Raw genomic sequence first — 27,971 nt, 5'->3', positions numbered from 1 at the left:
CCTGCTTTGAGCAGGGGGTTGGACTAGAGGACTTTCCACCCCTGGTATTCTATGAATGTGAACCCTCATCTCAGTTTTACTTGGATTACTGCCCATCAGCTACCCCCTATTTCACTGACCGAACCAAGGGAGGCCACAAGCCACAAAACTGCGAGAGGGGCAGCGTGTCGCATGCCTGGTGCTCGAGGCAGCCGCCCCCTACAGCAGCGGGCAGATTACACCGGGCTCAGGCCCCACCGGGTGGATGAAAGCCCGGCCACGGCCGGGAGTAGGGCCCCCGCTCCCTGCACTGGAAGGAGGCGGGACCCCTTGCAGCGAGCCGGGAGGGGGTGCAAAGCTCCCCGCGCCGCGTAGATCTCCTCAGAGAGGGGCTCAGCCCGCCCGCGGCGCCAGGGCGGCGCACGGAGGAGGACGGGCCCACGCCCCAGGGCGGCCTTTGGCCTCCGGCAGCGGCGGGTGTGGGCAGGCGCTGCGGGCCGGAAGGCGGCTACTGAGCACCAGGAGCGGGCGGGGTCGCAGTGAGTGAGGCTCGGTTTGGAAATCATGGCGACTCGGCGGCTGCTGCTGCTCTCCCCTGCCTCCGGCCTGAGGGGGACTAAGGCCCTGGGCACTCCGGCGGTCCCCGGGCTGCGGAGGGGCTACAGCAGCGCCGACTCCTCCCAATACCTGCACCGCAGCATCGTGCCCACCATGCACTTCCAGAAAAGCCTGCCCAGGTAAGGCGGCCGCTGCCCTCTCTCCCCCGAGCCAGAGCGCCCGGCACCCCTCTGAGCCCCTCGAGCCGGGGACCCCCCGCATCAGAGCTCCCACTTACCCTCTGGTCCCCTTTTCAGTCCCCGGGGATCCTCGCACCAGAGACCTTGCCCCCTTCTGAGTGCCTCACCACCAGCCTAGGGATCCCCACACTAGAGAGCTGGCCCCCTTCTGAGCCTCTCACTGCTGCCCCAGGGACCCCTGTGCCACAGACACCTGCCCATCTTCCTTTGAGCCCCACAACCACCCTGGGTCCTTCCTCTGAGCGCCCCCTCATCACCCTTCCAGCCACTCCACTCTGGGACCCCCTACCCGACCCCTTTTGAGCCCCCCATACTAGGTAAGGGAGTCCTAGGCATCCTTCTGAGCCCCCAGAAACTGCTCCCTCTCTGCTACCCCTCCAACTGCATTTCCCTCTGCTAAGAAAACCCCCATCTCCTTTCCCCTGCCCAGCTAAGGGAGCCCCTTTCTCCTATGATTGCTGGCATGTAATGCCCATTTTCTCCTTTGTCTAGGTCAGTCCCTTTCCCCTGGTAAGGGAGTCCCATGTCTCTACGTTTCAGAAATGGTGACTGTGGGCTTTAAAGGCAGCAACATTCTTCCACCTCAGAGAGGAAATGCAGTCTGTAAAAACAAACAAACAAACAACAACCCTGCTCTAATGCAGAGTGGGCAGCCCTGTGCTATGGGTGATTAAATACACAGCTTAATTGCTGGGGCCAGCTTTCTTATGGTGAACAACAGGTTTTATGACTCATGGTGAAGCCTTAATAGCAGCTACTAAGTCAGGTCTACTTTGGGAAACTACCAGTACACAGCAGGTGGTGGGGTCAACAGACCAGTCAGTATGTATTGGTTTCAGATTGCTCGCTACACCCCTAATGAATGAGGTTTGGTATGTGCTGAAAGTGCACAAGACCAAGAAGGGTACATTGTCTTTGGGATGGGCTACAGTATATTATATAGGTGAAAGGTTATTATTGCTAACAGAGGGAAGTGACTTTGATCTTTGCTAGTAGTATTCAAGTGCATACTGCCAGTTTAAAAATTATAATCTAATTATAACCTGTCTCAAATCTCTTATCTACCATTGTTTAAGTAACACACATGATTATTGCAAAGGAAAGGGATTAGAGAAAATAAATTTCCTTTTTTCCCCCCAATTTGTTTATTTTATGCATTGGACAGCACTTCCTGTATAGTTAACTTCATTGTTTCATTATACTGTAGTTAGTTTCCCCGTTTGTTTGTGTGGCTCTTTCACAGAGCAACAGGGGACAAAGACACATTTTTAAAAAAAAAATAGAAATATGGCAGTAAAAACAATAAACATCAAACTATGTGTGAAGGAGATATATGCACAAACGTTAAAAAGTATTAATCTCGTTAAAAGGTAAAATAGCTTGCCCTGTAACTAGGGGAAAACAGCTTTCATGTTTAGGCTAAGATGAGTGTTGGAAAGAAATTTGTTAGAATTTCCACAAGGAATCAAAATACAGAAGCCATTCTATGCCTAGCAGTATATAAAATTATGGAAGATGATCTGTTAGTTGGCTACTTGTAAAACAAGTTCCTGTTTTTGTGTCATGCTTAATTATAAAAAGAGCATAGGAATTAACTTACAAACAATATGGTATTTTAAGAATCTTTACTGTCAGAGCTTTAACAAGAACATTTTAGTTTGCTTTTTTTCTCACCCCATCAGGTTGCCAATTCCCAGACTAGAAGATACTGTTAGGAGGTACCTGAATGCCCAAAAGCCTCTCTTAGATGATGATCAATTCAGGTATGGATACACAGAAAACCAAACAATGCTTCAGCGTACATCAAATCTTCCACTCCAACACCTACATATTAGAAGATGTATCTTTTTTAAAAAATGCCTGGTGACAGCATTTTGACTGTCTGATTGATTGTTTTAGGAAAACTGAAGAACTTGCTTGCAGCTTTGAACATGGAATTGGAAGAGAATTGCATGAGCAGCTGGTTGCTCAAGACAAGCAGAACAAACGTACTAGTTACATCTCAGGTAGGAAGGTTTACAGTGGGATGAAGAAAAGACTCATTTTGAAGAGAAACTTGCTTGATGACAGTCAGCTTATAATGCTGTGAAAAATAGATTAAAGTTTAAGCTCCTTATTATTGTTTACACTCAGAACAAGATGTGAAAACTCCATTTGACAATGTCTGAGCTAATTAGAAGACTGTCTCTGGTGGAAAAAAGAGGGCACTTCACAAAATGTTATCTTTAATATACCGAATACTTTAGGATCTCTCATTGTCACCTAACAGAAATATCAACCACAGCAAGATTTCCTCAAAGACATTTTCATTTGGAAGAAAATAACTTAAACCAGTACACTAGCAAAATATAATAGTAAAAAAAAGTGTAGTATAGGAAGAACAATGGTGCTATCAAAATCAAAGATGGAGGGCCTGCCACAACACTCTTTTAGTATACAGACTTTTATTAAAGTGAGCAAAAGATTTGTTTCTGTGCATATAATCAGAACACATTGGTGAAAAAAACATTTGCTCAGTGGTATACAGTATCATTTTTTACTATAGTCCACTCTGACAGAATGCTGTGTATGCTGTAGTGCAGGGGTGGGCAAACTTTTTGGCCTGAGGGCCACATCTGGGTGGGGAAATTGTATGCAGGGCCATGAATGTAGGGCAGGGGCAGGGGGTTGGGGTGCGGGAGGGGTGGGGGGTGCAGGAGGGGGCTCAGGGCAGGGGGTTGGGGTGCAGGAGAGGGTGCAGAGTGTAGCAGGGGGCTCAGGGAAGGGGATTGGGGTGCAGGGAGGGGTGCGGAGCGTGGGAGGGGACTCAGGGCTGGGGGTTGGGGTGCGGCAGGGGGCTCAGGGCAGGCCAGGACCCCGGCTGGCAGCAGAGTGCCACTAAAAATCAGCTTGCGTGCCCCCTTTGGCACGGGTGCCGCCGGTTGCTGACCCCCTGCTCTAAAGCTAGTAACCTCTCTAAGAAAACTAACCCAGGTCTAGTTACAGTCATGAATCTGTTTGAAGGTGCTTGCTTGGAAAACTGAATTCTCAGAAAAGTTGGGAAAGTTGACTGAACAGTGGGGGATGGAAGAAGACACTCCCTCAGCCTTAAAAAAATGCAGAGCATTATTGTTTTAAAGAACAAGAAAAGGAAAGACTCAGAAAGAGGAAGACCAGAATAAAGAAAAGGAGAGAAAGAGAGAACGTAAGACAAAAAGGAGATGAAACTCAGACAGAGAGAGAAAGAAAAGAGGGAAAGAAAAGCAAGAGAAAGCATGTAGCTTTTAGGTTAGTGAATTTTTTTTTTTATTCATGTTACTTCCAATGGCTTTCAAATGTAAATGATTATAGTGTTCGTGGAAGGCAGATGCTGGGTGTACAGCAATGGAGACTGAGAGAATATATCCAGTACAGCACAAGCAGCAGCAACAGTGTAATCTTCTCCCCATACTGTCCTGCCATTGTGCTTCAATCCTTGCTCTTTGCTGAGGCTACCAGTAAGGGTGCCAATGGTGGCAGTTTACCAGACATGTATTTGAATTGCACTGAGAACCACCAACTTCTCGCATAGGCCAGCTTGATCAGTCTTTTGATAATGACTTTCACTCGTTATTGCCATCCAGTCTCCCAGTTACATCCTGTATTTCCCTGGCAGATAGCCCACCTAAGCTTAATGTTGAGGGAAAATGTGGCAGATTATTATCGTTAACTGGTTTTCTTGAGCATTATTGTGTAAATGGATTGTGCCTTTTTAAATTATGTGCTGCAGCTACAACCGGCCCTTTCCCCCCCCCTTACTTTCAAGTCCTGTTCATTTTTTTTGTTTCCATAAATGTAACAAAATATAATTACTCTTATGAGGAGGAAGAATGAGTTAAGAGGCTTATATACCATGGTGAGGAGTGGGTTATAAAACCCTACTTGTATGCTAGCTAGTCTTTCACCTCTGGAAATGTGGACTTCAAATTCTGATTTAGGTCACAGCTGAAAATGAGTGTGGTTTTACTGAGTCCCCAGTGGGAATTAGGGATTGCTGCAGGGAAGGAATTCAGAAGGGAAGAAGACAAGACACAGGCAGAAGAAAGTGAGAAATAGAGAAAGGAGGATGAGAAAGGAAGGGAAATGGGACAGAAGTAATGGTGGTCTCAAAGGTGAGCATGTTTTCCCACTGAGTGATGCAACCTAAAGGCTATGCTGCATTCTAGATCTTGGTGCAAAGCTCCCACTGACATCAGTGGGAGGTACATTTCTGATTTGGTGGGAATATGTTGCCCTAATGTACCCCAGTCCATGGATTGTAATTAAATACAGATAGTGGAGGTCTGTACTGAATGACTTTGACTTGTAATATAGCTGGTTCTAAACAGTGCTTTCACAATTAGCCAATTTTACCTGTATTAATCTATTTTTCAACTCTCCATTTTTAGGTCCCTGGTTTGATATGTATCTAAGTTCACGTGAATCTGTTGTTTTGAATTTTAACCCATTTATGTCCTTCAACCCTGACCCAAAAACTGAATATAATGATCAGCTCACACGAGCAACTAACATGACTGTTTCTGCTATGCGTTTTTTGAAGACCCTCAGGGCTGGCTATCTAGAGCCAGAGGTTTTTCACCTCAATCCAGTCAAAAGTGACACTCAAACCTTTAGGAGACTCATCCGATTTGTGCCTTCATCTCTCTCATGGTTTGGTGCCTACATGGTCAATGCATACCCCTTAGATATGTCTCAGTACTTCCGGCTTTTCAATTCCACACGATTGCCTAAGCTCAGTCGAGATGAGCTTTTTACAGATGAAAAAGCAAAGCACTTGCTGGTGCTCAGAAATGGGAATTTTTATGTATTTGATGTCATTGATAGAGATGGGAATATAGTGAAGCCTTCCGAAATACAAGCACACCTGAAATACATACTTAGTGACAACAGTGCAGCCCCAGCCTTCCCTCTTGCGTATTTACCCAGTGAAAACCGAGATATATGGGCACTACTGAGACAGAAGCTTCTTGATAATGGTAATGAGGAAGTCCTCCAAAAAGTGGATTCTGCTGTCTTCTGTCTATGTTTAGATGACTTCCCCATTAAAGACCTTGTGCACTTGTCCCACACCATGTTACATGGAGATGGTATTAATCGCTGGTATGACAAATCCTTTAACCTTATCCTAACCAAAGATGGCAATGCGGCCGTTCATTTTGAACATTCCTGGGGAGATGGTGTGGCTGTGTTAAGATTTCAGAACGAAGTGTTTAAAGACAGCACCCAGAAGCCAGCTGTCACCCCACAATCTCAACCTGCTGCAGTTGACTCTTCCAGTGCTGTGCAGAAACTCAGCTTTAAGTTGAACGATGCCTTAAAAGCAGGAATTACCAAAGCCAAACAGAACTTTGATGCCACTATGGACACCTTGACTCTTGATTTTATTCAGTTTAAGAAAGGAGGCAAAGAGTTTTTAAAGCAGAAGAAGGTAAGTCCTGATGCTGTGGCTCAGCTTTCTTTCCAGATGGCTTTCCTTCGGCAGTATGGCCAGACTGTTGCCACATACGAGTCTTGCAGTACTGCAGCTTTCAAACACGGTCGCACAGAGACCATCCGTCCTGCCTCCATCTATACAAAGAAGTGCACGGAAGCTTTCGTCAGGCAACCTTCCAAACACACCACAGAGGAGCTTCAGCACATGATTGCTGAGTGCTCAAAGTACCACGGCCAATTGACAAAAGAAGCTGCTATGGGTAAGTGTGAATGTCAGGTCATGGTGATAAACATTCACATTGCTTCACAAAATGAGTCTCATCAGCTTAGTTGCTCATTAATGCTAAACTTTTACAGAAGTCTCACTTAGCGTAATTTAATCTCGCTGAAGGTCCTGTGTTCATCAAACTTTGTAGAATGCCAAATAATAGCAGTGCTTTCCAGGTTAAAAAACATATTGTCCTTGTGACATTCTTCTTAAGAAAGGAGTGTGTTTGAGTTCCCCTTATTTGCTTCAGGCCCACACACATCAAGATTTTTCCCATCCCTTAGATAAATTGCTGTTATACTAGCCCACACGTGGCAGCTATCTGAAGCAACTAGCTGATGCCCCGGAGAGTGCAACACAAAGCAGGATTTTGGGTTGCTTCATGTATCTGCCTGCAGGTGGTACTGAGGCCACTGTGCAAACTGGCCTTGGTTCCTTCTGCTGCACCAGTGATAAATTTTCCCAAGTGGCTCTATCTGACCTGACCCTATTACATTTTAAAATGTCAGAATTAGAGCTTGCTAATTTCTTCTAGATTTTTAGTAAAATATGTAGCCTACAGGGCCTTGTCCGATTTTATTATTATCTCTTTACTGTTGGTTCAATAGCCTTTTCCTCTGTAGTTCCTGCCATTTGGAACACCCTACCTCAGACTCTTTTAAAAGTAATATGAAAACATTTATTCCTTTTTCAAACCTCATATTTTCATCTTCTCCATTTAACTTAACTATTGTTAAAAACCATTTTTATTAATATTACAATAGTGCCTATCTGTCCCAGAGATCATGGCCCCATTATAGTAGCTGCTACATAAATGAGTAAAACAGAGTTCCTGTCCCAGAGAATGGATGCGCTAAAAATGCATTGCAATTTCCTTCTGTAAAGCATATTACCATAACTTGTAAGAAAGCTGCTATAGAAAAACTCATGTAAGTTTTGTGACTTTGAAGGGGTGTGATATTTAGTGTGTAAAATAACTATTTTCTGTAGAAAAAGCAGTGATTTCTGTAGTATTTTGTATTTTAATGACACTGTATAAATCCATGGTATGCCCATACCTTGACTACTGAGTGCAGTTCTGGTCACCCCATCTCAAAAAAGATATATTAGAATTGGAAAGGGTACCAAGAAGGGCAACAAAAATGATTAGGGATATGGAACAGCTTCCATATGAGAGGAGATTAAAAAGAAAGGGACCGTTCAGCTTAGAAAAGAGATGACTAAGGGGGGATATAATAGAGGTCTATAAAATCATGGATGGTGTGGAGAAAGTGAAAAGGGAAGTATTATTTACTCCTCCACATAACATACAAACCCAATTAAATTAAGAGGCAGCAGGTTTAAAAACAAATATAAGGAAGTACTTCTTCACACAACGCACAGTCAACCTGTGAAACTCGTTGCCCGGGATGTTGTGAGGGCCAAAAGTATAACTGGGTTCAAAAAAGAATTAGATAAGTTCATGGATGATGGATCCATCACTTGCTATTTAGCCAGGATGGTTAGGGACACAACTTCATGCTCTGGGTGTCCCTAACCCTCTGACTGCCAGAAGCAGGGACTGGATGATGGGATAGATCACTTGATAATTGCTATGTTTTGTTCATTCCCCTGAAGCATCTGGCATTGGTCACTGTAGGCAGACAGGATACTGGCCTAAATGAACCATTGGTCTGATCCATCATGGACATTCTTATGTGCTTATTTTAACAGGTCAAGGATTTGACCGGCATTTGTTTAGTTTGCGTTATTTGGCAGCATCAAAAGGTATCCCGTTACCTGACGTCTACCAGGACCAAGCGTATGCTCAGCTTAATCACAACATTCTGTCCACAAGCACCTTGAGCAGCCCAGCTGTGAATATGGGAGGATTTGCTCCAGTGGTGCCGGATGGCTTTGGGGTAGCCTATGGCGTGCATGATGATTGGATTGGCTGCAATACTTCCTCTTACCCAGCCAGGAATGTGCACGAATTCCTCCAGTGTGTGCATAAGTCACTGGAAGATATTTTTCATGTTTTAGAAGGTAAGCATATCAATAGTTAGGCACAACAGGGCTGGGATACTTTTTTTTTTTTAATGCACAATATAAAATGTTTGGATCAAGATCACTTCTGATCATGTGTGGTTGAATGTGGAAGAATGTTGCTAGTGCTAATTTACTAAGCATTTTGACTGGGATTTTCAAAGGAACCGACAAGAGTTAAGTGACCAACTTGGATTGAATTTTCATGGGAGTTAGGCAGCTTCTGAAAATCTTAGCCATATAAAGAAATTAAGTGCAGGCTCCTCCTGCATGTGATATTTAGGAAATACTTAATTCTGATATTATGAACTGGTATGTAATGGATTATAAAATGTTCTTAAAATATACGAGGTATTAAATATTCATTACTAGAAAGGAACTTTAGTATTGTACTGATTAAACTTGAGCAGTTAAGATCTACAAGTGTTCATGTTTACAGTGGGAATGAGAAACTACATTTGAACAATGTTGTAACATCTACAAAAGTTGTATTTAAAATTAAATACAATGACCAATTGTAAATCCTGCACATGTGATATGCTCACTTACTAGATCTGTCATCTTTTTTAAATTTGAATCAGTGTCTAACTGTACCTCTTATGTTGGAACTATTTCCAATGTAATGACTGATTTAAATGAAAACTTGAAAATGTGAGACTTTAACAATACCGAAAACCATAATCATGTGTTAAATCTTCAAACTGTTAAGAAATTGGTTGGAAAATGATGTTTAAATAAAGCTACCTATGACATGGTTGAAAAAATGTTTTCGTAGTATCTCAGGATTAGGGATTTGAGAGTTCCTAGTGTGAAGAGTTTATACTTTTAAAATAAGCATAGAGAGGCTGATAGAGGAATAGTCAAATGCATATACTTTTTAGATATAGTTGACACTTTATAAATTAAGTTTTTCTGTTTGTAAATCTGCCCTATAATCTGTTATGTTCCCCTGCATAAGCCTGTATCTTTAATACAGAAAAATCATTTCTCATTAGCTTCTCCAGAGGCTAGTGCTGCTTTTCTTTCCCAAATCTCTCTCTCCTACTGTGGAGAAGGAATCATCATCAGACATTCTCCTTAATGACTATTTCCTACCTCCTCTAGAACTCTCCAGACTTCTTGCATGGCACCAGGAGTATCTGTTAGAACCTTTCAGCCTGTTTGCCAAGGTATTGGGCTTGAGGTGGGAGACATTCAAGGAGCTTTCCAATAGGCACAGTAGAATTTCCTAAAGGACAGCAGCAATATCTACTAGATTTATTCAATATCTTGTAACTTTTGATGCCAAGAATCTGATGTGACACCCAATGCAGCAGAGTTCATACAAAAGACATAAGAACCTTGGCCCTCTAGGAGTGCCCCATCCCGTCAACTGCTGAGATTCTTAACAGTACTGTCACTGGCTCTTGCTTTGGGGCTCTATCTTTTGCATTAGCTTCAGCCTATCAAAGAAAAAAGTTTGTGGCTGCTCTAAGAGGGAAAGTATCTCTGTGCCTCAGCCCCATCCCGTCTATTTTAAATGCACAAAAGACCATTTTCTTCCTTGTTAAACAGCAGTGGTTCCTTTCTCTGCTGCCAGCTTTTCAAAATAGCACTACAAGTGAAATGGATGGTTTTTGTCCAGTTCACAGCTGTGTGACCAGTACCAAAACTTAACATGGCGGCAGATGGTATATACCAAGTTGCAGGGTGCTAGGACGGGTCAGGAACCTTTGAGAAGTGGCATGCCAAGTCTTCATTAAATTTAAGGTTTTGCATGCCAGGAATAAATTTTACATTTACAGGGGCCCCTAGACTGGCAGCGGGCTGAGTGCGGCCAGCGGATGGAACCCCAAACTGGCAGCACGCTGAGCCGCTCAGCCCGCTGCTGGTCTGGGGTTCAGTCTGCCAGCCGGGGTCCCAGCCACTGGCCCTGCTCAGCCCGCTGCTGGTCTGGGGTTCAGTCTGCCAGCCGGGGTCCCAGCCACTGGCCCTGCTCAGCCCGCTGCTGGTCTGGGGTTCAGTCTGCCAGCCGGGGTCCCAGCCACTGGCCCTGCTCAGCCTGCTGCTGGCCCGGGGTTCCGTCCATCCAGGCTGGCAATGGGCTGAGTGGGGTTGGCGGCTGGAACCCTAGCTGGCAGCAGAGTGCCACTAAAAATTAGCTCGCATGCCACTGACCAGACTCCTATCAATCAATATGTAGCAGGGCTTTTTATCCCTCTGCAGGCTGCTACTACATCATGTTCTGCACTTACTTTGCTGTTGAGACTTTGAATGATTATTTCCTGGGGCTGAAGAGTACATTTGGATTTTGGGGAAAAACCTTACAGAACAGACAGGGAAAGATGAGGGATTTTTACGAGTGGGGTAAGGTATTAATAAATTCAAAACTTCTGAAGTACTTGACTGTTTCCTTTAAATGAAGATGTCAGCTCTATTCAAGAGGGAAAATATTTGCATGCTGAGTGGGGTAAAAAATTGACTGTGTAAAGATCATTTGGTTTTCAGAAGGTAGTTATACATAATGTTTTAGCTTAATGTTTGTAATTTACATTTAACTAAGTTGTCATTTAACATTTGAAATACAAGTCAAGTAGCAGGAAATAGCTATTTCTCAGAAGGTAACAGCAGGTTTACTTGAACTATTACAAGGATGCACTTCTGGCTTCAAGCCTGAACAGCTGCAATTACCTAATATGCTGATGATCAAGACTGAAAGTTATTTATATAATAGGGTATTTTGCCCATAATAAATCCTTCCATATTGTCTTTAACCCTGAGGAAAATTACTAGTATACGTTGTGAAATCTTAGTCTCCAAAGGGCCAATGTGTTAGTCAAGAAATATAGCAAGGCCTTCCACTATTAGGTTTGGCTGTCCTGAGTTCATCTGAGTGAACTGCTTGAACACAACCAATCAGACTGGTGGAAAATGACTTTATTAGTCAGTCTTGGGACAGCAAGTACAACTCAGTTGATATAACATTTGATTTCTGAAGTACAGCCATGCAGAAAGTCACTCTGGAGGAACTTCTATAATAGCTATAGCCCATTACTTGGTCAAGGTGTCAAGATTTTATTAAAAGCAGTTTTAGCATTTTATAAACTTATGGGTAACTTCATAGATTCCAACAGACTCCTTTATTTTTTCATCATAGTCATTCCAGTCCTGTAGGAATTCAAATTTTACAGTATTAATACAAAACAGAATGGGGTAGTATTTAAAATCACAAATTGGAATATCAATTAACCTTATCAGCATTCCAAATTTCAGTTCCGCACTTTCTGCAGAAAGTGTTTATGCCCTTAACCTGTCCAGTTCTATGTCCAACAGAGGTGAACACCGAACAAATTAAATTAGCGTCAAGCTTCTAAGTAGTTTTAGCTTAAGGAATCAGATTTTCTGTGTCTGAAGACTGTAGCCAGTAACAGACAAGCCAGCAACCATGGGGCGTGAAAGGATTATTTACAGTACCTATTCTGGTGAGTCAGACAAGCCAATCTTCCTGTCATGTGGAATACCAAAGAGAGGAACTGAGCTTGAGAGATTTGCTCATGGCCAATGAAGATCTGGAGCATTTATGGGCTTGTCTACCTAGAGACATTGTGTTTGACACAGCAATAGGTCAAAATGCACTATGGAATTTTTAGTGTGCAGTAGCAGGATGTGCATGCCTGACTAGTATCTGTAGTTCACACCCAGCCTGCTGTGCCCTAAGTCTCTGTGCACACAGACCCAAAGAGTCTTATGCTGAGCTTTAAAGGAGACTGCACATCACTATTCAACACCTGGACGAGTTCTCAGGAGTTGCCCCAATAGTTTCAGAGCAAAAGAAAACCAGTGCCCCCATAATAAAAATCTCCCAGTTGATCAAGAGTCCATGATTTGGGGGTGTCCCACATTTTTTCAAGAGCAAGCTGCAATTATACCATGACTATTCAAAATACTGAAGATGTCCACGCTTAGACACTTCCAAATAAGTACCCTGAGGTGCACACTAATGCTGAGCACTCATGTTTGGAGGTTGTTTCCGCCTCCACTTAAGATTTGTGCACGCACACCCCTCTAAAGCACAGAAAGCCATACTTTAAATGGGTGATTGCTATTTCTGGGGCTAGGGAAACTGAGGAAAAATAAGTTGTACCTTTTCCAGCAAGTTTATTTCACTAAAAGGTGTGCCAGACTCTGCACCTTCAGCAGCAAACCCAGCCTACAAAACAAGAATTAAAATAATTTAGGTATGAGTTGTAATAAGTTAAATATGTTTAAAATAGTTCAACAAACCAGGTTATCCCGTACAAGTATTTATTTTAGTGGAGCTAGCTGTCTTACAAGTGGGTATAAAGAGTGGCCAAACTATTATGTGACCTATGGTTTCAATATAGGGTATGACCCTCTGTTTAATAATCAAGGAGAGTTTAAGCCTGACTGTTCATGCCCAAGTTTTATTTTTACATATGTTCGATTCCAAAAGGATAAAATGGCTGTAGTGTGGTTGTATCTACTAGCTATAGGAACATTACTAAAACTATACAAGTAATATTGTAAAGCAAGGAAACATCAGTTCTCCAGAACACACCTGTTTTTCCTGCAAATTATTTTTTCTAACTTGTTTTTTCCCAAAAAAATCTCTATGGCTTCACAGGTTTCTAAGTGTATCCAGTATGTCTGTTAGCAGTGAATGCATTAGATTAAAATTGTCACCAAGATATTTCAAGGCATTTTAGAAACAGTGTACTCCAGTTTAATAGCAAGATAACAATGGAAAGCAAGAGAGGAAAAAAGACAAGTCTTCAGTTTTGGTTTAAACAGCATGAGAACCCAGACATCTCTGGCAAAAGGGGCCAAGTGTTTGTAACTATCATCACCCCGTGTAGTTCATTTAGGTATGGAGGAGTCAAGCAAACTACCACGAGGAGGAGAATCAGCTAGATTTTAACTGTAACCAGATTACTCCATCCAAGCAGCACAATTTCAGAGTGAGATCTGCACTGTTTTGTCTGCAATAACCTACCCTTTCTAGCAGAAACTGACCTGACATAACGACACTTAAGTCTCCACGGGTGAATGGATGAGTGTGCCACTGCTCAGGCAGTCTCGCCACTCCTCCTCCCCAAACAATGACACTAAAGGAAATTACTAGGGAATAAAGAGATCAACCAAGGTGGTGCAGTTCTGGGATCCAGCACATAAAGCAATGGATGCATTTCCAAAGAAGGTACAGAACATGCTCACATTTTAGGGTTCACACTTGGGGTTAAAAAAAATTGGTATTTAAATTACAGATTAATGTTTTGTTGGTCAACAAAATTCCTCAAGAATTTAAGAACAGTGACAGAAATTAAAGGATGGTCAATGTAAGAAGCCTTCCTGTGAGCTACTTGGATTCTTTTTATTTTTAACCAAGTAAATGAACAACTGGCTATGGTATAAGGAAAATTCTTTCCTGGTTTTGCAAACAAACGCATATGGAACTTGCTTTTGGATTCCTTGTAGACAAATCCCCACTAGCTACTATGAGAAGATTGAGTGTACAAGGAATGTGCTCTCTGGCCATAAATTTTAAAGTGTTTTGGGATCTGCGAAAACCTAAGAATTTAGTCATACACATCCCACAATGCGTGACAAATGTCAATGGGAGTGCAGCCTTTACATGAGCAGAATCACAAGCCCATGGGGGGGGGGGAAAGGCAGGCGGGGGGAAGAAAGCAGTACAAAGAGAAGATGCATCTCCATCGGCCACACTACAGAACTGCAACAGAGCAAAGAATGAAAGTGGAAGGGATGCAGAGCCAACATCACCCAGTACACATTTAACAGAGATCCATGGAACATTAAACCATGTGACAGGCTGTTGTAATTCCAGCAGAACTTACTCCTGGGGGAATTCATGCGCCCCACAGATTTCTTCGCTTCCCTGCATAAAAATGACTTTCTGACAGGGAAGCAAGGGAAGCTGCAAGAGCAGTCATGCACCACTCCCTTTCAGTGCACATACATAGTTTAAGGCACCTGGAGCCGGTGGAGAGATAAATCACCCTAGGGCTGTGGACACCCCAGCCATGCTAGTCCCGGCTGTGCTGGAGGCAGGAGAGGACAGGACTTCTTCTTCCCCCGCAGTTCCTGGGACTGTATCAGACCCTCCCTCAGGAACCTCCCCCAGCTGCAGGAAGCTCAGAATCCTCCCCTGCTTCCTGCCCCCATCGCTCCTCAGCTGTGGGGGGGGGAAGAGATTACTATACAGGGAGCTGCTCCCTCATCTACCTAACCCCTGTGTCTCCCATACCCAGACACCCCTGCCAAGCCTCACCCAGTACATCCAGAACCCCCCTAGCCCTCCATACCCAAACCCCACCCCACTGAACCTCAACCCCTGCCTCTGGAGCCCCCCTGCACCCAGACCCCCTTCCTCTGGACCCCCAGCCCTGTACCCAGACCACCCCCCACTGAACTCCTTGCACTCAAACCCCCATCCTGAAGAGCCCCAGCACCCCAAACCTCCACATCCAGACCCCCATGCCACTGACTTCCAACTAGCTGCACGCAGGCCCCCACGCCACCAAGCCTCACTCCCCCAGCACCCAGACCCTCCGCTGAGCCCCAACCCTCTTCACCTGGAAGCCCCTGCAGAGTCCCATTATCCCTGTACCTGGAAACACCCCCAACAAACCTGTGCATCCAGGCTCCTCCACATCTAGGACCCCTCCCCACCCAAAGCTGCCTGCACCCAGATTGTCCCACACAGAATCCTCTCACCCCACACCACCATCCCTCCACACTTGGCTCCTGCCTGGTTGAGCCTGCCTGCCCCGGCGCAGGGCCCCAGGGTGTTTCTGGGGCAGGCCCATGCCTTGTGCTGTGTTAGGTTCAGGTGCAGCATCACCACGGAGTCCGTGTCCTGCGAGTGGGGGAGCTGCAGGGTGATCTCTCACCTTCGTGCAGCCAGTGGCTTGTGCTCCCCCTGCCACGCTGGAGCCTCTGCATTTATTTATTGACAAATATAACTTGCAGAATTTTAAAATATTGTGTACAGAATTTTTAATGTTTTGGCACAGAATACCCACAGGATGCCTTACAGTTTGTGGCATCACAGTTGATACTCTAATTTAATCTCTGCTAAACGGCGCTGAGTAATTAAGTGACTTGTCTGCCCTCTGCTGACTGGCTAAGGAGCAACAGTAGCTGAAGCTTAGAACACACCTTACAAACAAAACAAGAATTCTTATCACCCAACTTTTCAACATAGTGAATCATGCAGTTATTCTGCTTACCACTATAAAGTGTCATTTCTGTCACAAAGCAAGGGAGCTACAGTTGGATGAAAAGAAACTTTGTAAAGATGCATCTATTTTTCATCTGGAGGATAATACTTCTGCGGGGGGGAGGGGGGTGACCATACAGAACTAATACAGGTAAAGAGGCATATATTGGCATTTTTGATAGACACATCAGCTCAGGAACCTTAAATGAAAAGCATAATTGTAAGTTAAAACTAAGAGACTTCTTACCAAGTAAGAAACGTACAAGCATCTTTATTAGATTTTTCTCCACTTGGTAAACAAAACAAAACAAAAACAATACATCCCTGGGATTTTCCAAGGGGAAAGATTTTCTTTTTGTCATGGAGGGACCTAAAGGGTATTTTCCCCTTTAAGACTGTAGTGAGAATTCTGGTGACTGTATGGGGAGACAGACAAATATCAATGGAAATAACAATCCTCATTAACTTCAGTAAGTTTTAATTATATTTATTAAAAATAATTTTACATTTTTATGACCTATTCTATTGCATTGCTGTTTATAACAGAACTCAGACTTGAATTTTCCCCTCCCACATATTAGAAAATGACCCAGAACAATAATAAATTTAGTACAGTGTCACTGCAGGAAGGATAAAGCACAGGTTTTCATTAGTCAGTCTACGCAATTTACTCCTAATCCTACTGGAATAATATGTTATATATAGCAGGGAGTTAGCTTATGTAGACCATGACCAGACACAAGCAAACCAATAGCTGACAGCAGGAGGAGAACTGTAGATTCCAAGGCCTGAAGGGACCATTATGATCATCTACTTTGACCTGTATAATACACACTATCACACTTCCCCAAAATAATTCCTAGAGCATATATTTTAGAAAACAATACAATCATTATTTTAAAATGATCAGTGATGGAAAAATCTACCACAACCCTTCGTAAATTGTTCCAACAGTTAATTACCATCACTTAAAAATGTATGCTTTGTTTCCACTCTGAATTTATCTAGCTTCAACTTCCAAGCCTTTGGACTATGTTATACTTTTCTCTGCTAGATTGAAGAGCCAATTATCAAATATTTATTCCCCACGTAGGTAGTTATAGATCAAGTCACCCCTCAAAGTGAAGGTTAAGCTAAACAGATTGAACTCTTGGAGTCTAATTAAAAAGGCATGTTTCCCAATCCTTTATTCATTCCTGTGACTTTTCTGAACCCTCTCCAATTTATCAACATCCTTCCTGAACTGTGGACACAGTATTCCAGCAGTGCTTGCATCAGTGCCAAAAATAGTAAAATAACCTCTCTACATCTACTTGAGATTCCTCTTTTGTGCATTCAAAGAGCACATTAGGCCTTTTGACCACAGCTGATCCCCAAATCTTTTTCAGAATCACTGCTTCCCAAGATAGAAACCCCATCCTGCAAATATGGCCTACATTCTTTGTTCTTAGGCATATAACATTTAAACCATATTAAAATGCATATTGTTTGCTTGTGCCCAGTTTACCAAGTGATCCTGATCAATCTGTATCAGTGACCTGTCTTTTTCATTATTTACACCATTTTTGGGTCATCTGCAAACTTTATCAGCGATGATTTTGTTTTCTCCTAGGTCACTGAAAATTGTTAAATAGCACAGGGCCAAGAACCAATCCCTATGGTACCCACTAGAAACACCTGCTCAATCATGATTCCCCATTTACAATTACATTGTGAGACCTATCTGTTATTAAATTGATTAAAACTAACTATGTGCCATGTTAATTTTCTGTTCTAGTTCTCAAAATGTTGTGGGGTACCAAGTCAAACACCTTACAGGAGTCTGTCCAAGTATATTGCATCAACACTAGTACCATTATGAACCAAACTTGTAATCTCATTATAAAAAACAAGATATCAAGTTAGTTTGACAGGATCTATTTTCCATAAACTCAAATCGCCATTTGTTATATTACCCTCCTTTAATTCTTTATTAATAGAGTCCTGTATCAGCTGCTCCATTAGCTTATCTGGGAACCATATCAGATTGACAGGCCTACAATTATTCAGATCATTCTATTTAACCTTTTAAAATATCGGTACAACATTAAGCTTTCTTCCAGTCTTCTGCATCTTGCCCAGTTTTCCAAGACTTATTGAAAAAATCAACATTAACCATCCCACAAGCACGTCAGCCAGCTCTTTTAAAACTCTTGGAGTCACATTATCTGGACCTGCTGTTTTAAAAAATCTAACTTTAGTAGCTGTTATTTCACATCCTCCTGAGATACTAGTGGAATGGAAAGAGTTATCATCATCATATATTATATCTGTTTCCCCCCATACAGAATAGAAATATTTATTGAACACTTGTGTATTTTTTGCATTATTACTGATAATTCTACCATTTCCATCTAGTAAGGGACCAATGTCATGGTTAGTATTCTTTTTGTCCCTCATATACCTAAACTCCTTATTGTCCTTCAGTCTCCTAGCTACAATTTTCTCCTTGTGTCACTCTGCATCCCTTATCAATTGTCAACAATTCCTAGTTTGATTTATATTAGTTACTATCAACTTCCCCTTTCTTCCATTTGTTAAATATTTTTTCCTGTGGTTGCCTTTACTTCCCTTCTAGAAGTAAAGAGCTGCCAAGCCTCTTTTCAAACTTCTTTCTCCAATTTCTTGGTGGTCAGCTTCTTTCTCCCTTTAACCTGGGGTACTCATATTTCCCAAATCTCTCTGTCTAGGAATTCATCAGCTTCTTTGATTCTCAGTAGCAGCTCCACTTGCCCTTCCAGTTCAAGAATCTTTTCTTCCAGTATAGCCATCAACTTGCACTTCGTGCACAGTAAGTCCCTTCTGGCTTCAAGCAGGAAAGAAAACACGGTATATCTGTTGCAGGTCACCACCACTGTTACATCACTGGCTGTCTTGAAATTGCACATAGAGCTGATCCTGGAAGGAAAGCTCTCCCCCCCCACAGCTCCCTCTGAAACTTTTCTGTTAGTTGCCTTAGTCTGTCGCTCTCAACATTGCTAGCAAGTGACTCGAAATCTCTCTGCTTAGCTCAGCTCGGCCCCTCCCCATCAGGGAGCAATTAACCAATTCAGACTTCAAGCAACTGGGCTGATCAACGTTCCAAGGGTCAGAACCACTCCACCTCACCAAGACACCAAACAGACCTGTTCCAGCTACTTACTCAGGGGCCCAGGGCCCAGCTACACAGCCTGTACACAGAGAACAAACAGCCAGACAAACCCACAGATGGACCAAACACACCAGTCACCAAGTCTCACTACCGCCAAGCAAAATCCATAGCTATCCCTTCTGAAACTCTCTTACCTGTCTCAGTTTACAGCTCAGAGAGACCCTTTAACTCAGTATTTTCAGCTGTGTTTTGCAAAAGAGACTACTGATGCCTTCAGCAAGTCTTGCTCTGCCTTTCAGTCTCATTTTGTTGTGGATACACGTCTATGTTTGTAGAGATGGATGAACTTCAGAGTTTGGTTGAGCACAGCAGTCAAATACTGAACAGTGTCCAAAAATCAGGCTGTACCCTGTACAGTAGCCCACCCAGACCTCTTCTTCCCACCAGTGACCCCTAATTAGGCAATCCAAGATGTGACTGCTTTAGGACCCCTCTCCTCCTCCTATTGCCCTACTCTAAAGATCCACCAAATGAATTCACATCTTCAGTGCTCTTACACTGAAGGTGGACTTACAAGGTACTTCAGGGGGCACAGCTCCAAAGAGTGAGTAAATTTAATTAGGTGAGTAGGATGAGGTAAGAAAGACAACTGCAAAGAGGGGAGACTATTGGAGAGTCACAGATTGTTCCAAAATGAGCAGTGCAATTCTCAAAAGAGAGGGTGCTGCGTCAATCTAGAGTTCAGCAGAAAAAGACACCTAAGAGCTGTCAAATAAATTAATAAGAACTTGCCTGTGGTTGAAAGTCAACTGGCTCAAGACCTCGGCACTCAAACTCCACTACTGTCTTAAACTTCTCACTGTCTTCAGCCTAGGATTGAGTCAGAATAGCATTTAGTTTTTACCTAATGAAAGGGAAATAACACCTTTTAGTCTAGGCATAAAATGCAGTAAAATTTTTAGAAGCAGCATGACCAAACTCTGGACCAAAAAACTTTGAATTATTTGACATGGTTAATAACTAACCAGAATTTCTTTAACTTAGAGACTGGTCTGGGGAAGTCTCTGAGCCCTTCAAAGGTAGGCTCTCCGAGACCAGGGTAAAACTAGTACATATTCGCTTAGAATGTGACATCAGTGCCTGATGTTGACTGTGAAATATTTAAACAGATGATTTTATATTTGAGTGAAGCAGAAGGGGCAAAGCAAGTTATTAATTGGCTCTCGTTGTCCACATTATTTAAAATATACTTTCCCAAATGCACAGCTTCACTTTTGTAGCATCCAGCATCCCATTTGCGGTGTTTCTCTATCAGGCGATACCTGGATATTTTTTCCCCTGTACTTCTGGGAGGAACATGATAGCAAAAATTGGGAAGCCTTGTAATAAATTAACATCACATTACTAATGCTTATTTCACTTACATTTGCAATATCATAGAGAAAATAAACTTACATTATAAGGCTTGATTGTGTCTCTTAAGATATCTAAAAGAGAAGGGGGTAGAATAAAAAAAACCTGCAAATTTTCCAGCCCTTAACACAAACCCAAGAGCCCTCCCTCCAAACACTGTTTATTCAAAAAAAGGCCAACATTTCTGGGGACTCCATCAAAATCTAAGACCCTGTTTTTGCCATGGCTACCAAGAATTTCATCTCCTGTTTTGCTATTTTGTTTTCCTCTTAAGGAAGAAAAAGCAATGCATACTCTTGTGACATGGCTTTAAGGCTCCAACCATACAACTGTGGCTCATACAGCTCTTCCAAAGTCAATGGGAGGGTTGAGTGCAAATTACTTACAGGATTGAGCCCACAGGATTCCATTACTTGTGTCTAATTCCCATAAATGTAGATTTGGGGGATAGTCACTGCAGCACAGACTTTGTAAATACCTTCCTGTATTTTAACTAGCTTATCACTGTTGTATTTATTCCACAGGAAGTGCCTTTCATATCAGACACGTTTTTAATACCAGTTTCTCTTTTCCTTCATGTTACTGCAGTAAGTATTTACATGGATATAGCTTTACAACATCGCAGCTCAATCCCAGGGGGGAAAAAAATCTAATGTGGGATGGCTATGAAATGGGCAGAACTTTATATTAACATCCCAAGAACCATGCCAATGCAAACAGCTGGCAGCTCCTTGCATGAAACTAGTTTCTAATATCTTGAGAGGAAAATGAACACTTGACACAGACACTTGTGTGGATGCTCTTAATTTTCCAAATACCAGACAGGCTTTTAGATTTTTGGGGCCCAGTCCAGAAATTCTTACTCCTAAAACTAGTTCCATTGAAGTCAATAAGTATATTTGTGCAAGTATAAGGGTCTCAGGATTAGTCCTTATTTTTGTGAAAACAGTTAAGTGATTAAGAGACAATGAATGGGACTATTTTGGTTGGGAAGGCAAAGGGCACAGAAAATATAATAAAGGATGAGTCAGGTGTTCCTTTTTACCCTTCCCCCATAATACAAGTATGAGAGACCACACAATGAAAGCGAAAGGCAAAAAGGCTTTAAAAAGATAAATGGAAATATATATTAATGTAATAGATAATCAATCTGTTTAATTCTCTGCTATAGGATGATACTGAGGCAAATAAATTAATACAATCTAAAAAGGGTTAAAAACACTCATATAAATAAGAACAGCTGTAGGCCAGAGTTACAATGGCAGTAAATAGTTATGTTGGGGAGTAGATGATCACCAACTGCAGGGCAGAAAAAAACCCAACAACTTTCCTTTCCATAGTAAGATACTGATTATTTATGGACATTATGGGGGGCTTTCCTTAAGAACCATCCACCACTGGTCAGACACTGACTAGATGGACCTTCTTCTCTGCTCTGTGAATCCCTACAATAACAACAAAAAGATAAAATTTGATAACTGAAAGAAAAAATGTCTAGCAAGTACAGAAATTACCCAGGAAACTCTGAGCTACTTCTGTTACTTTTCATTCTTCTCTTAAAAATAATTGGCATCCCATTTTTTCCCAAAAAGGTTAACATCTTAAATGTACACTCAAACATAGTGCTGCAAAGTACAGTAATTTGTTTCCAAATAACTTTATAGAAGAAAAGCAAGCATTTTAAAAGGGACACCATTAACTTCAGAATCATGTTTCTGTTGGAAAAATTTGAACATACTATTGTTTTAGCACCTACCGTTACTAAAACTAAAGTTGGCACAAATTAATTGTTTTTATTGTTCCAGTGTTTACACACTTTCTGTATTTGCATGTGTAGTCAGTCTCATTCTTTTGTTGATGGTCAGCTGCATTTCCTGTCTCATGCACAAACATGAGGACAAACATATTGGTGCAGGGGAAAGTAGACCCTAAAAACCACTGTTAAAAAGCTACTTATAACAGAAATTCAGGACATACTGTTTAAAAGGTGCTCTTTTAGAATGTTTTCGTAAATTAGTTTAAAAAAATCAAGTTGACAGAATCCCTTAAATCATGTGAAAGAGCCTACCAATGGAATTCTCTCTGGAGCACAGCTTGCATTTCTGCACCATAGTGGCACTCCCTCTGCCTCCCTTAAGAGGAGCGCTGTCCTAAAAAAATTACAAATGGAGCCATCACTTTGTGTCAGTTTTTTTCATGTTTTAATTGAGCAGCCAAAAACCTCTGTAGCGACAAAGTAGTTTTTACAAGGACAATGGCAAACTAACAATGATTTTATATATTGTAAAGGGAAGACGGGTTTCTTTCGGGACAAGGAATATTTATAATTCACAATACTATGGTTATCAAGGAATAATGTACATTATATTCTAAATTTTAAATAATAAATTATTATTATTTTTACATTATTATTATTACAATACAGACACATTCTATCCATTCCATAGGATATTTATTTAACCTTCAACCAGTGTGATTAGAGCCCTGATACTGCACACTATTGTCCCTACATGCAACAAGTTGCAGGACTGGGGCCTGCAAGGACAGAGAAGAATGGTCTTGTGGTTCAGGATGAGAGTCCAAGGTTCTAATACCAAACGAGACCACAGACTTCCTGTGTTACTTTGGGCAAATCATGTCACCTCTCTGCCTCAGTTTCCCCATCTGTAAAGTGGGGATAACACTTCTCTATTTGAATTCATTAATGTCATAAGGCAGTCAGATATAGTGATGTGCATGACAGAAATGCTATAAATAACACCAGTACCTTGCATAAATTAATTTATCATCATTATTCCCCTTCCCCCCCTCAGGTTATCTAAACTTCCATAAAAGTTGTTTTATCATTAGCAAAGAGGAAACGTACTACTGGCAAAACCCTATTGTAATACCACTTCAAATCCATTTGCTTGGCTATGGAAACTTACTGGCTTTAATGAGGGGAGGCTTTTCAAGAAAGACTTAAAAGAATAAGCACTGCCACCAACCATTCTTATAGCACATTTCATTAAAGGATCTCAAAATACTTTGCAAACAAAGTCTGACAGCACCTCCGATGTAGATAATTATTCAAAGGCTGCTTTATACAGCATTTAAACTAGCATATTCCCCATTTCTATTAAAGTCAATTCTACATAATATGCACTGCATTTTTTGGTTTCTTTGTTTTTAATGCACACCTTGCAGTTTGACAGCTTACCATTAATTGCAGGTATTGCCATTTTTCAGAAATCTCACCGCAGTTCCCACATTTCATCTGGAAAAGAAAAACATACATTAAAGAAGTTAGTAAGCTGATCAATAAAATAGCTCAAGCCATTCTTAGACTTAAGTTTAACCCTTTTGTAGTTGAAAGGTCATGGGATAGCTGCACCTAAAGAATGGGGGGCCAGAACCTCAACTGGGGTCCATTTTCATAGCTCCATTAGCTTCATGTGAGCGATGACAATTTACACAAGCTGAGGATCTGTTCCAGGGAATCTTAGGTAGAAAGGAAACATTACATGCAGGAGCCAATAAATAAAGCCAGGAATAATACATCCCACCAGTTTGTCAACCAAGCTAGTTTTCCACCAATTATACTTAATTAAAATCATAACCACAAGAGAGAGGGTGATGGCTGTTCTATGGACTGAGGAATAGCTATGATTTTTCTTCATCGTAACAGATGTATGTATGTTTACATTAAAAGATCAAACTGTTACTCAACTTCGAGAAAGTGCTTAAACTTAACAAAAACGAACAAACAAAAACAACCTGCACAACTTTCGGATCAAATATATTCTTCTTACTTTTATTTAGATTACAAAATGAACCATGCTTGAAATGTGCCATGATACCACTAACATTGTGCATATAACCAATTGGATACGGGCAAAACTACATCTTAGATGGCAATGAAATACCACAATGATCATAGTACAGAAACCATTCTACAGTGGTTTGCACTGCAGTGGTATCCATTAGATACCAATAATTTGTGTAATGGAAACCTGCAATACCACTGTAGAATTGAATGCAAAATATCATGCAAAAAAAGCCTGTGATACAAAACCATGCAACTGGAAATCATAGAAATGCAGGTCTGAGAGGTCCCCCTGCTGATGCACATTTACACAAGTCATTCTAAGTTTCATGGGCAGTGGGGAGACTAGAGGACCTCTCGAGGTCCCGTCCAGACCTCTGGTTCTCAGTCTCATAGTTTTATATCATTTTTATTGCATGATATTTTGCACTGGGTTCTAATTAGCACTACAGGCTTATACTGTAAAAACAGAATTACTGGGGCTTTTAAAGTAGACTGCGTTTCATGGGGCTTTGGCCGGCATTGCAAAGGGGTGGCACACTGCGCGGCACTGCACCCTCCCCTGGCCCGCCATACCTTCAGGTACCAGCGAAAATCTTCCCCCACCGGTCTGAGGTTTGTAATGTTTTCCAGAGTAGCCTTCAGCTGCAGCCCGATCTTCTGTAAAGCAGGGGACGGGGGGTCAGAGTCAGTGTTACAGCCAACGCCACCCCCTCCCCAGGCGCTGGCAGCGCCGCGCCCCCCTTACCCACCCCCATGCTGAGGGCCTGGCGCGCAGCGGGTCCGGCTGTAGCTGGAGGCGCAGCCCGGACAGGCTCAGCAGCTGCCCCCCAAGTCCCGCGGCGCAGGCAGCTGGGCGGGTGCCGCCCTGGGGGCGGGAGCGGCGCTACCAGATTCACCGACTCCTGCTCCCTCCCGCGAGAGGCCGGCCACCAACTCTCGCGGTAGTTGGCGGGTTTGGTTTTTTTAAGCGACTCCTCTCCTTGTGAATTGTTGCCCTTAGACAAAATGGTCACCTCATTCCATGCCTTTCACGAGGACTGAAGCCGGAGCTGCCCTTAGCCAAGATGGCCGCCATCTCTTACTTTGGATGGGACTAAAGCCTCAGTTAAGATGGCCGCAAATTCCCTAAACTCTGCCGATAGTAGTGAGGCTGCCCCTAATAATGATGGCCGCCATCCTCCATCGTATTTAAGGACCAGGCTGCTCTGGTTTCAGAGTAGCAGCCATTCGCAAAAAGAAAAGGAGGACTTGTGGCACCTTAGAGACTAACCAATTTATTTGAGCATAAGCTTTCCTGAGTGTTAAGGAAAAGTTAGCACATGTGACTCCATTTTGGTTTGGGGCCCACCATGTCTAAAAGCAAGCACATCCTGCACCAGGAGGAGTGTTCCTTAGACGCTGCATCCCTGTAAAAATCCTCCTCCTTGTCTCCAGCCTGCCTTGACTCCCAGTATCTGTTTTTTGTCAGTCTGTAACTCCCTATCTCCTGGCCTTTGATGTGAGGCCTCCCATCCTGATAATAAAAGTTACTGATGCACGGTTTTAGGACCATGCTGTGTAATTAACATACTGGTTTAGCACAAGGAATGCACCAAGCAAGGATAGGTGTAGATAAGAAAAGGGTTTGTTTATTGGCTACGGTTTCCGATGCACGAGGGCAACATGCTTTGCTAAAAAGTATATAACCTTTGTATAACCTGTATTCGGGGTCCCCTCCTGGTTAGCAGGAGGGCACCACGCTCGAGCGTAATAAACTTGATGTTTTTTGGGAACTCTGCAGTTGTGGACTTTGTTTATGTGCCTCAGCCTAGATTCGAACAGTGCGTGTCCTACCAGGTATAATTCGCAGCAGTTGTGTGCGTGTCCTATCAGGTATAATTCGTAACATGAGCTACAGCATCCGATGAAGTGAGCTGTAGCTCACGCAAGCTTATGCTCAAATAAATTGGTTAGTCTCTAAGGTGCCACAAGTACTCCAGGCTACTCTCTCCCTCTCCTCGTCCCTGTGGCTCGTAAACTAACCAGGGAAAGGTGGGGAGATAGGAGGAAACCTGAAGCGGTTGCAAGGGCATATGTGGCGCCCGTAAGAGAGTAACGAGGGCAGAGCAGATGGTTGGTTCCTTTTTCTCCCACAGGGTGATCGCTGGAAATAATACATTGGAACCTGAACATCATGAACTCAATGTACCTTTTTATGGGATAGTATTCATGCAAATTACTTCCCAAATTGCTTTGTAGAGTTAGTTTCAAAATTAGGGCTAATTCTGGTTTCTGGGTATAGTGTAAATAAAAAGGTGTGCATAGGAGAATTACAGGGGAGAGATTGCTCCACCCACAGGCAATCAATTGGGGCTCTCAACATCTCTCTAGTCATTATTAGCGTCTCCACTCTGGAGACTTGTATGGGCTCATGAATTTGGGAGATCAGGGGAACTGAATAATGGCCTCCATGGTCACATTTCCAAATCCCTTTGCTTCTAAGAGATCTTGTAAATAATTTGAGGAAAAACGGTGTTCTGATTTTGGTTTGAATTCTGGTTTAAACACTGTAATTTCTGGAGTATTTAAAGAATGCACAGAAGTAAGTTTCCAGATTGGCTCCTCTTTCTTGGTAGGATGATGTTAAAGAAAGGGTATGTCTTCAAATAGAACACACTTAACCATAAAGAAATTTCTAAAGATTTGAGGGCTGGTTTTGGGTCCTGCAGAGAGCATTAGAATGCTTTAAAAAAAAAAGTTTAAAATACCAGTTCTAATTACTCCTGTAACCCTTCTGCCCGTCAGAGTTGGCAGCAACAAGGGCCGGGTTCAATATCTAGGGGTTCCATTCCAATAACACAATGCAAACCGGCTCGAGCCCCCACCCAGTGACCTGGGACAAATATATACCACCCCCGCTGGGCGCCTCCAAGAGGCAATACTTCCCCTCTCGCAAGCACATAGTCTGAGTGTAGCAAAAGCCTTTTAATAACAGAGAGAAACAATGTGGCATTATGTTGGGGAAACACCACCAACAGGATTCATAACACAACCCATGAGCAAAAACAACCCCACCCCAGGCAAATTGGGGCATGCCCTTTTCCCTTTGGTTCTTGAGTCCAGCAACCCCAAAAGTCCAATGCCCCAAAAGTCTCTGTCCCTGGTCAGGGCAGCCCCAGAGTTCGAAAGTTTATCGGCGGAGCTTTACCTCCCAACCTGGGTGGAAATGGGACGGGGGTAAGAGGCACCTTACGTGATCTGAAGCTGACCGCCCCATAGCTCCATAGCGGCGCTCCGCTCCGCCAGCCGCCCCACAAAACTCCTTCACGCAGCTGCGCTCCGCTCCGCCAGCCGCCCCACGAACTCCTTCACTCAGCTCCACGGCCCACAAGCAGCTCCTGCCATCCACACACTGCTCCGTGTCGAACTGCTTCACCAGCCGTCCCGCAAACTGCTCCACAATATATCTTCAGGCTCCCCCACTACTTAACACAACACTCAGTGATTTCAGCTCTTAGGTGAATTCAGCTTATAGTAGGGGAGCCCCAGTGCTGGTGCACTGTCAGCCCAAAGTGAGCTCAGCAGCCTATAACTAGACTTCTAATGAAATCAAAATTAGCTCTGATATTCCACAGTGGAGAGAGGAGGAAGTGCAATCAGCATGTAAGGCCCTCACCAAGGGGCCCATGCCACCAAGTATTAATACTTGTCCCCAGCCTCTCTCCATTCACACAGTTTTGGAACCCATGACCCTTGCCTAGCGAGTGCTACTTAGATGATGGTGAATCCCTCCATCGTAACAAAAGGCCACGTACAGTTCCAAGCACAGTTCCCATAATCAGGGTAATAACAATTTATTCTTCCTGCCCCAATAACAGAGA

General features: G+C 42.8%; 3 protein-coding genes across 8 annotated transcripts in view; 1 reads left to right on the top strand and 2 right to left on the bottom strand.

Moving 5' to 3' along the window:
- The window catches only part of SLC1A7 (solute carrier family 1 member 7), a 95,146-nt gene extending 94,114 nt beyond the window's left edge, over window positions 1-1,032 (bottom strand). Inside the window, exon 1 of one of the 2 annotated variants that reach the window (XM_073357664.1) lies at window positions 815-1,032. The gene's annotated coding sequence lies outside the window, so the exon portion shown is untranslated. The remainder of the gene's footprint in view (window positions 1-814) is intronic. The other variant, XM_073357666.1, reaches the window with a different exon arrangement.
- Window positions 219-9,514, top strand: CPT2 (carnitine palmitoyltransferase 2). Of its 4 annotated transcripts, XM_073357657.1 has the most exons (5): window positions 219-716; window positions 2,459-2,539; window positions 2,676-2,782; window positions 5,183-6,487; window positions 8,209-9,514. In XM_073357657.1, the coding sequence occupies exons 1-5, from the start codon at window positions 544-546 to the stop codon at window positions 8,538-8,540; spliced, it is 1,998 nt and encodes a 665-aa protein (XP_073213758.1). In that variant the 5' UTR covers window positions 219-543; the 3' UTR covers window positions 8,541-9,514. The 4 variants fall into 4 exon arrangements, with proteins under 4 accessions (XP_073213758.1, XP_073213762.1, XP_073213761.1 ...); XM_073357661.1 differs by lacking the exon at window positions 219-716 and adding an exon at window positions 2,910-3,228 and having other exon boundaries at window positions 2,461-2,782; window positions 3,896-6,487; XM_073357660.1 differs by lacking the exon at window positions 219-716 and having other exon boundaries at window positions 2,461-2,782; window positions 3,896-6,487.
- On the bottom strand, window positions 6,275-27,817 carry CZIB (CXXC motif containing zinc binding protein). 2 transcript variants are annotated; one of them, XM_073357671.1, is made up of 9 exons: window positions 27,344-27,817; window positions 24,685-24,768; window positions 23,503-23,559; window positions 22,372-22,453; window positions 20,346-20,377; window positions 19,683-19,760; window positions 12,644-12,709; window positions 10,902-10,960; window positions 6,275-6,362 (listed from the first exon to the last, which is right to left on the bottom strand). In XM_073357671.1, the coding sequence occupies exons 1-8, from the start codon at window positions 27,365-27,367 to the stop codon at window positions 10,934-10,936; spliced, it is 450 nt and encodes a 149-aa protein (XP_073213772.1). In that variant the 5' UTR covers window positions 27,368-27,817; the 3' UTR covers window positions 6,275-6,362; window positions 10,902-10,933. The 2 variants fall into 2 exon arrangements, with proteins under 2 accessions (XP_073213772.1, XP_073213771.1); XM_073357670.1 differs by lacking the exons at window positions 6,275-6,362; window positions 10,902-10,960 and adding an exon at window positions 11,416-11,667 and having other exon boundaries at window positions 27,344-27,811.
- Between the last annotated feature and the right edge of the window lie 154 nt (window positions 27,818-27,971).

The sequence above is a fragment of the Lepidochelys kempii genome, chromosome 8, assembly GCF_965140265.1.
Source record: "Lepidochelys kempii isolate rLepKem1 chromosome 8, rLepKem1.hap2, whole genome shotgun sequence".
Classification (NCBI taxonomy): domain Eukaryota; kingdom Metazoa; phylum Chordata; order Testudines; family Cheloniidae; genus Lepidochelys; species Lepidochelys kempii.
This window is presented reverse-complemented; position numbering and strand designations above follow the sequence as displayed.

Excerpts from the sequence above, each read along its gene's own strand:
- CPT2 (XM_073357657.1), top strand. The coding sequence starts at position 544 with ATGGCGACTCGGCGGCTGCTGCTGCTCTCCCCTGCCTCCGGCCTGAGG. Across the intron at positions 717-2,458 it reads TTCCAGAAAAGCCTGCCCAG|GTTGCCAATTCCCAGACTAG; the intron begins GTAAGGCGGCCG and ends TCACCCCATCAG. Across the intron at positions 2,783-5,182 it reads ACGTACTAGTTACATCTCAG|GTCCCTGGTTTGATATGTAT; the intron begins GTAGGAAGGTTT and ends CTCCATTTTTAG.
- CZIB (XM_073357670.1), bottom strand. The coding sequence starts at position 27,367 with ATGGGGCGGTCAGCTTCAGATCAC. Across the intron at positions 22,454-23,502 it reads GGCAATACCTGCAATTAATG|GACAGCGCTCCTCTTAAGGG; the intron begins GTAAGCTGTCAA and ends TAATTTTTTTAG. Across the intron at positions 11,668-12,643 it reads AAATAAACTTGCTGGAAAAG|GACTGGAATGACTATGATGA; the intron begins GTACAACTTATT and ends GAATTCCTACAG.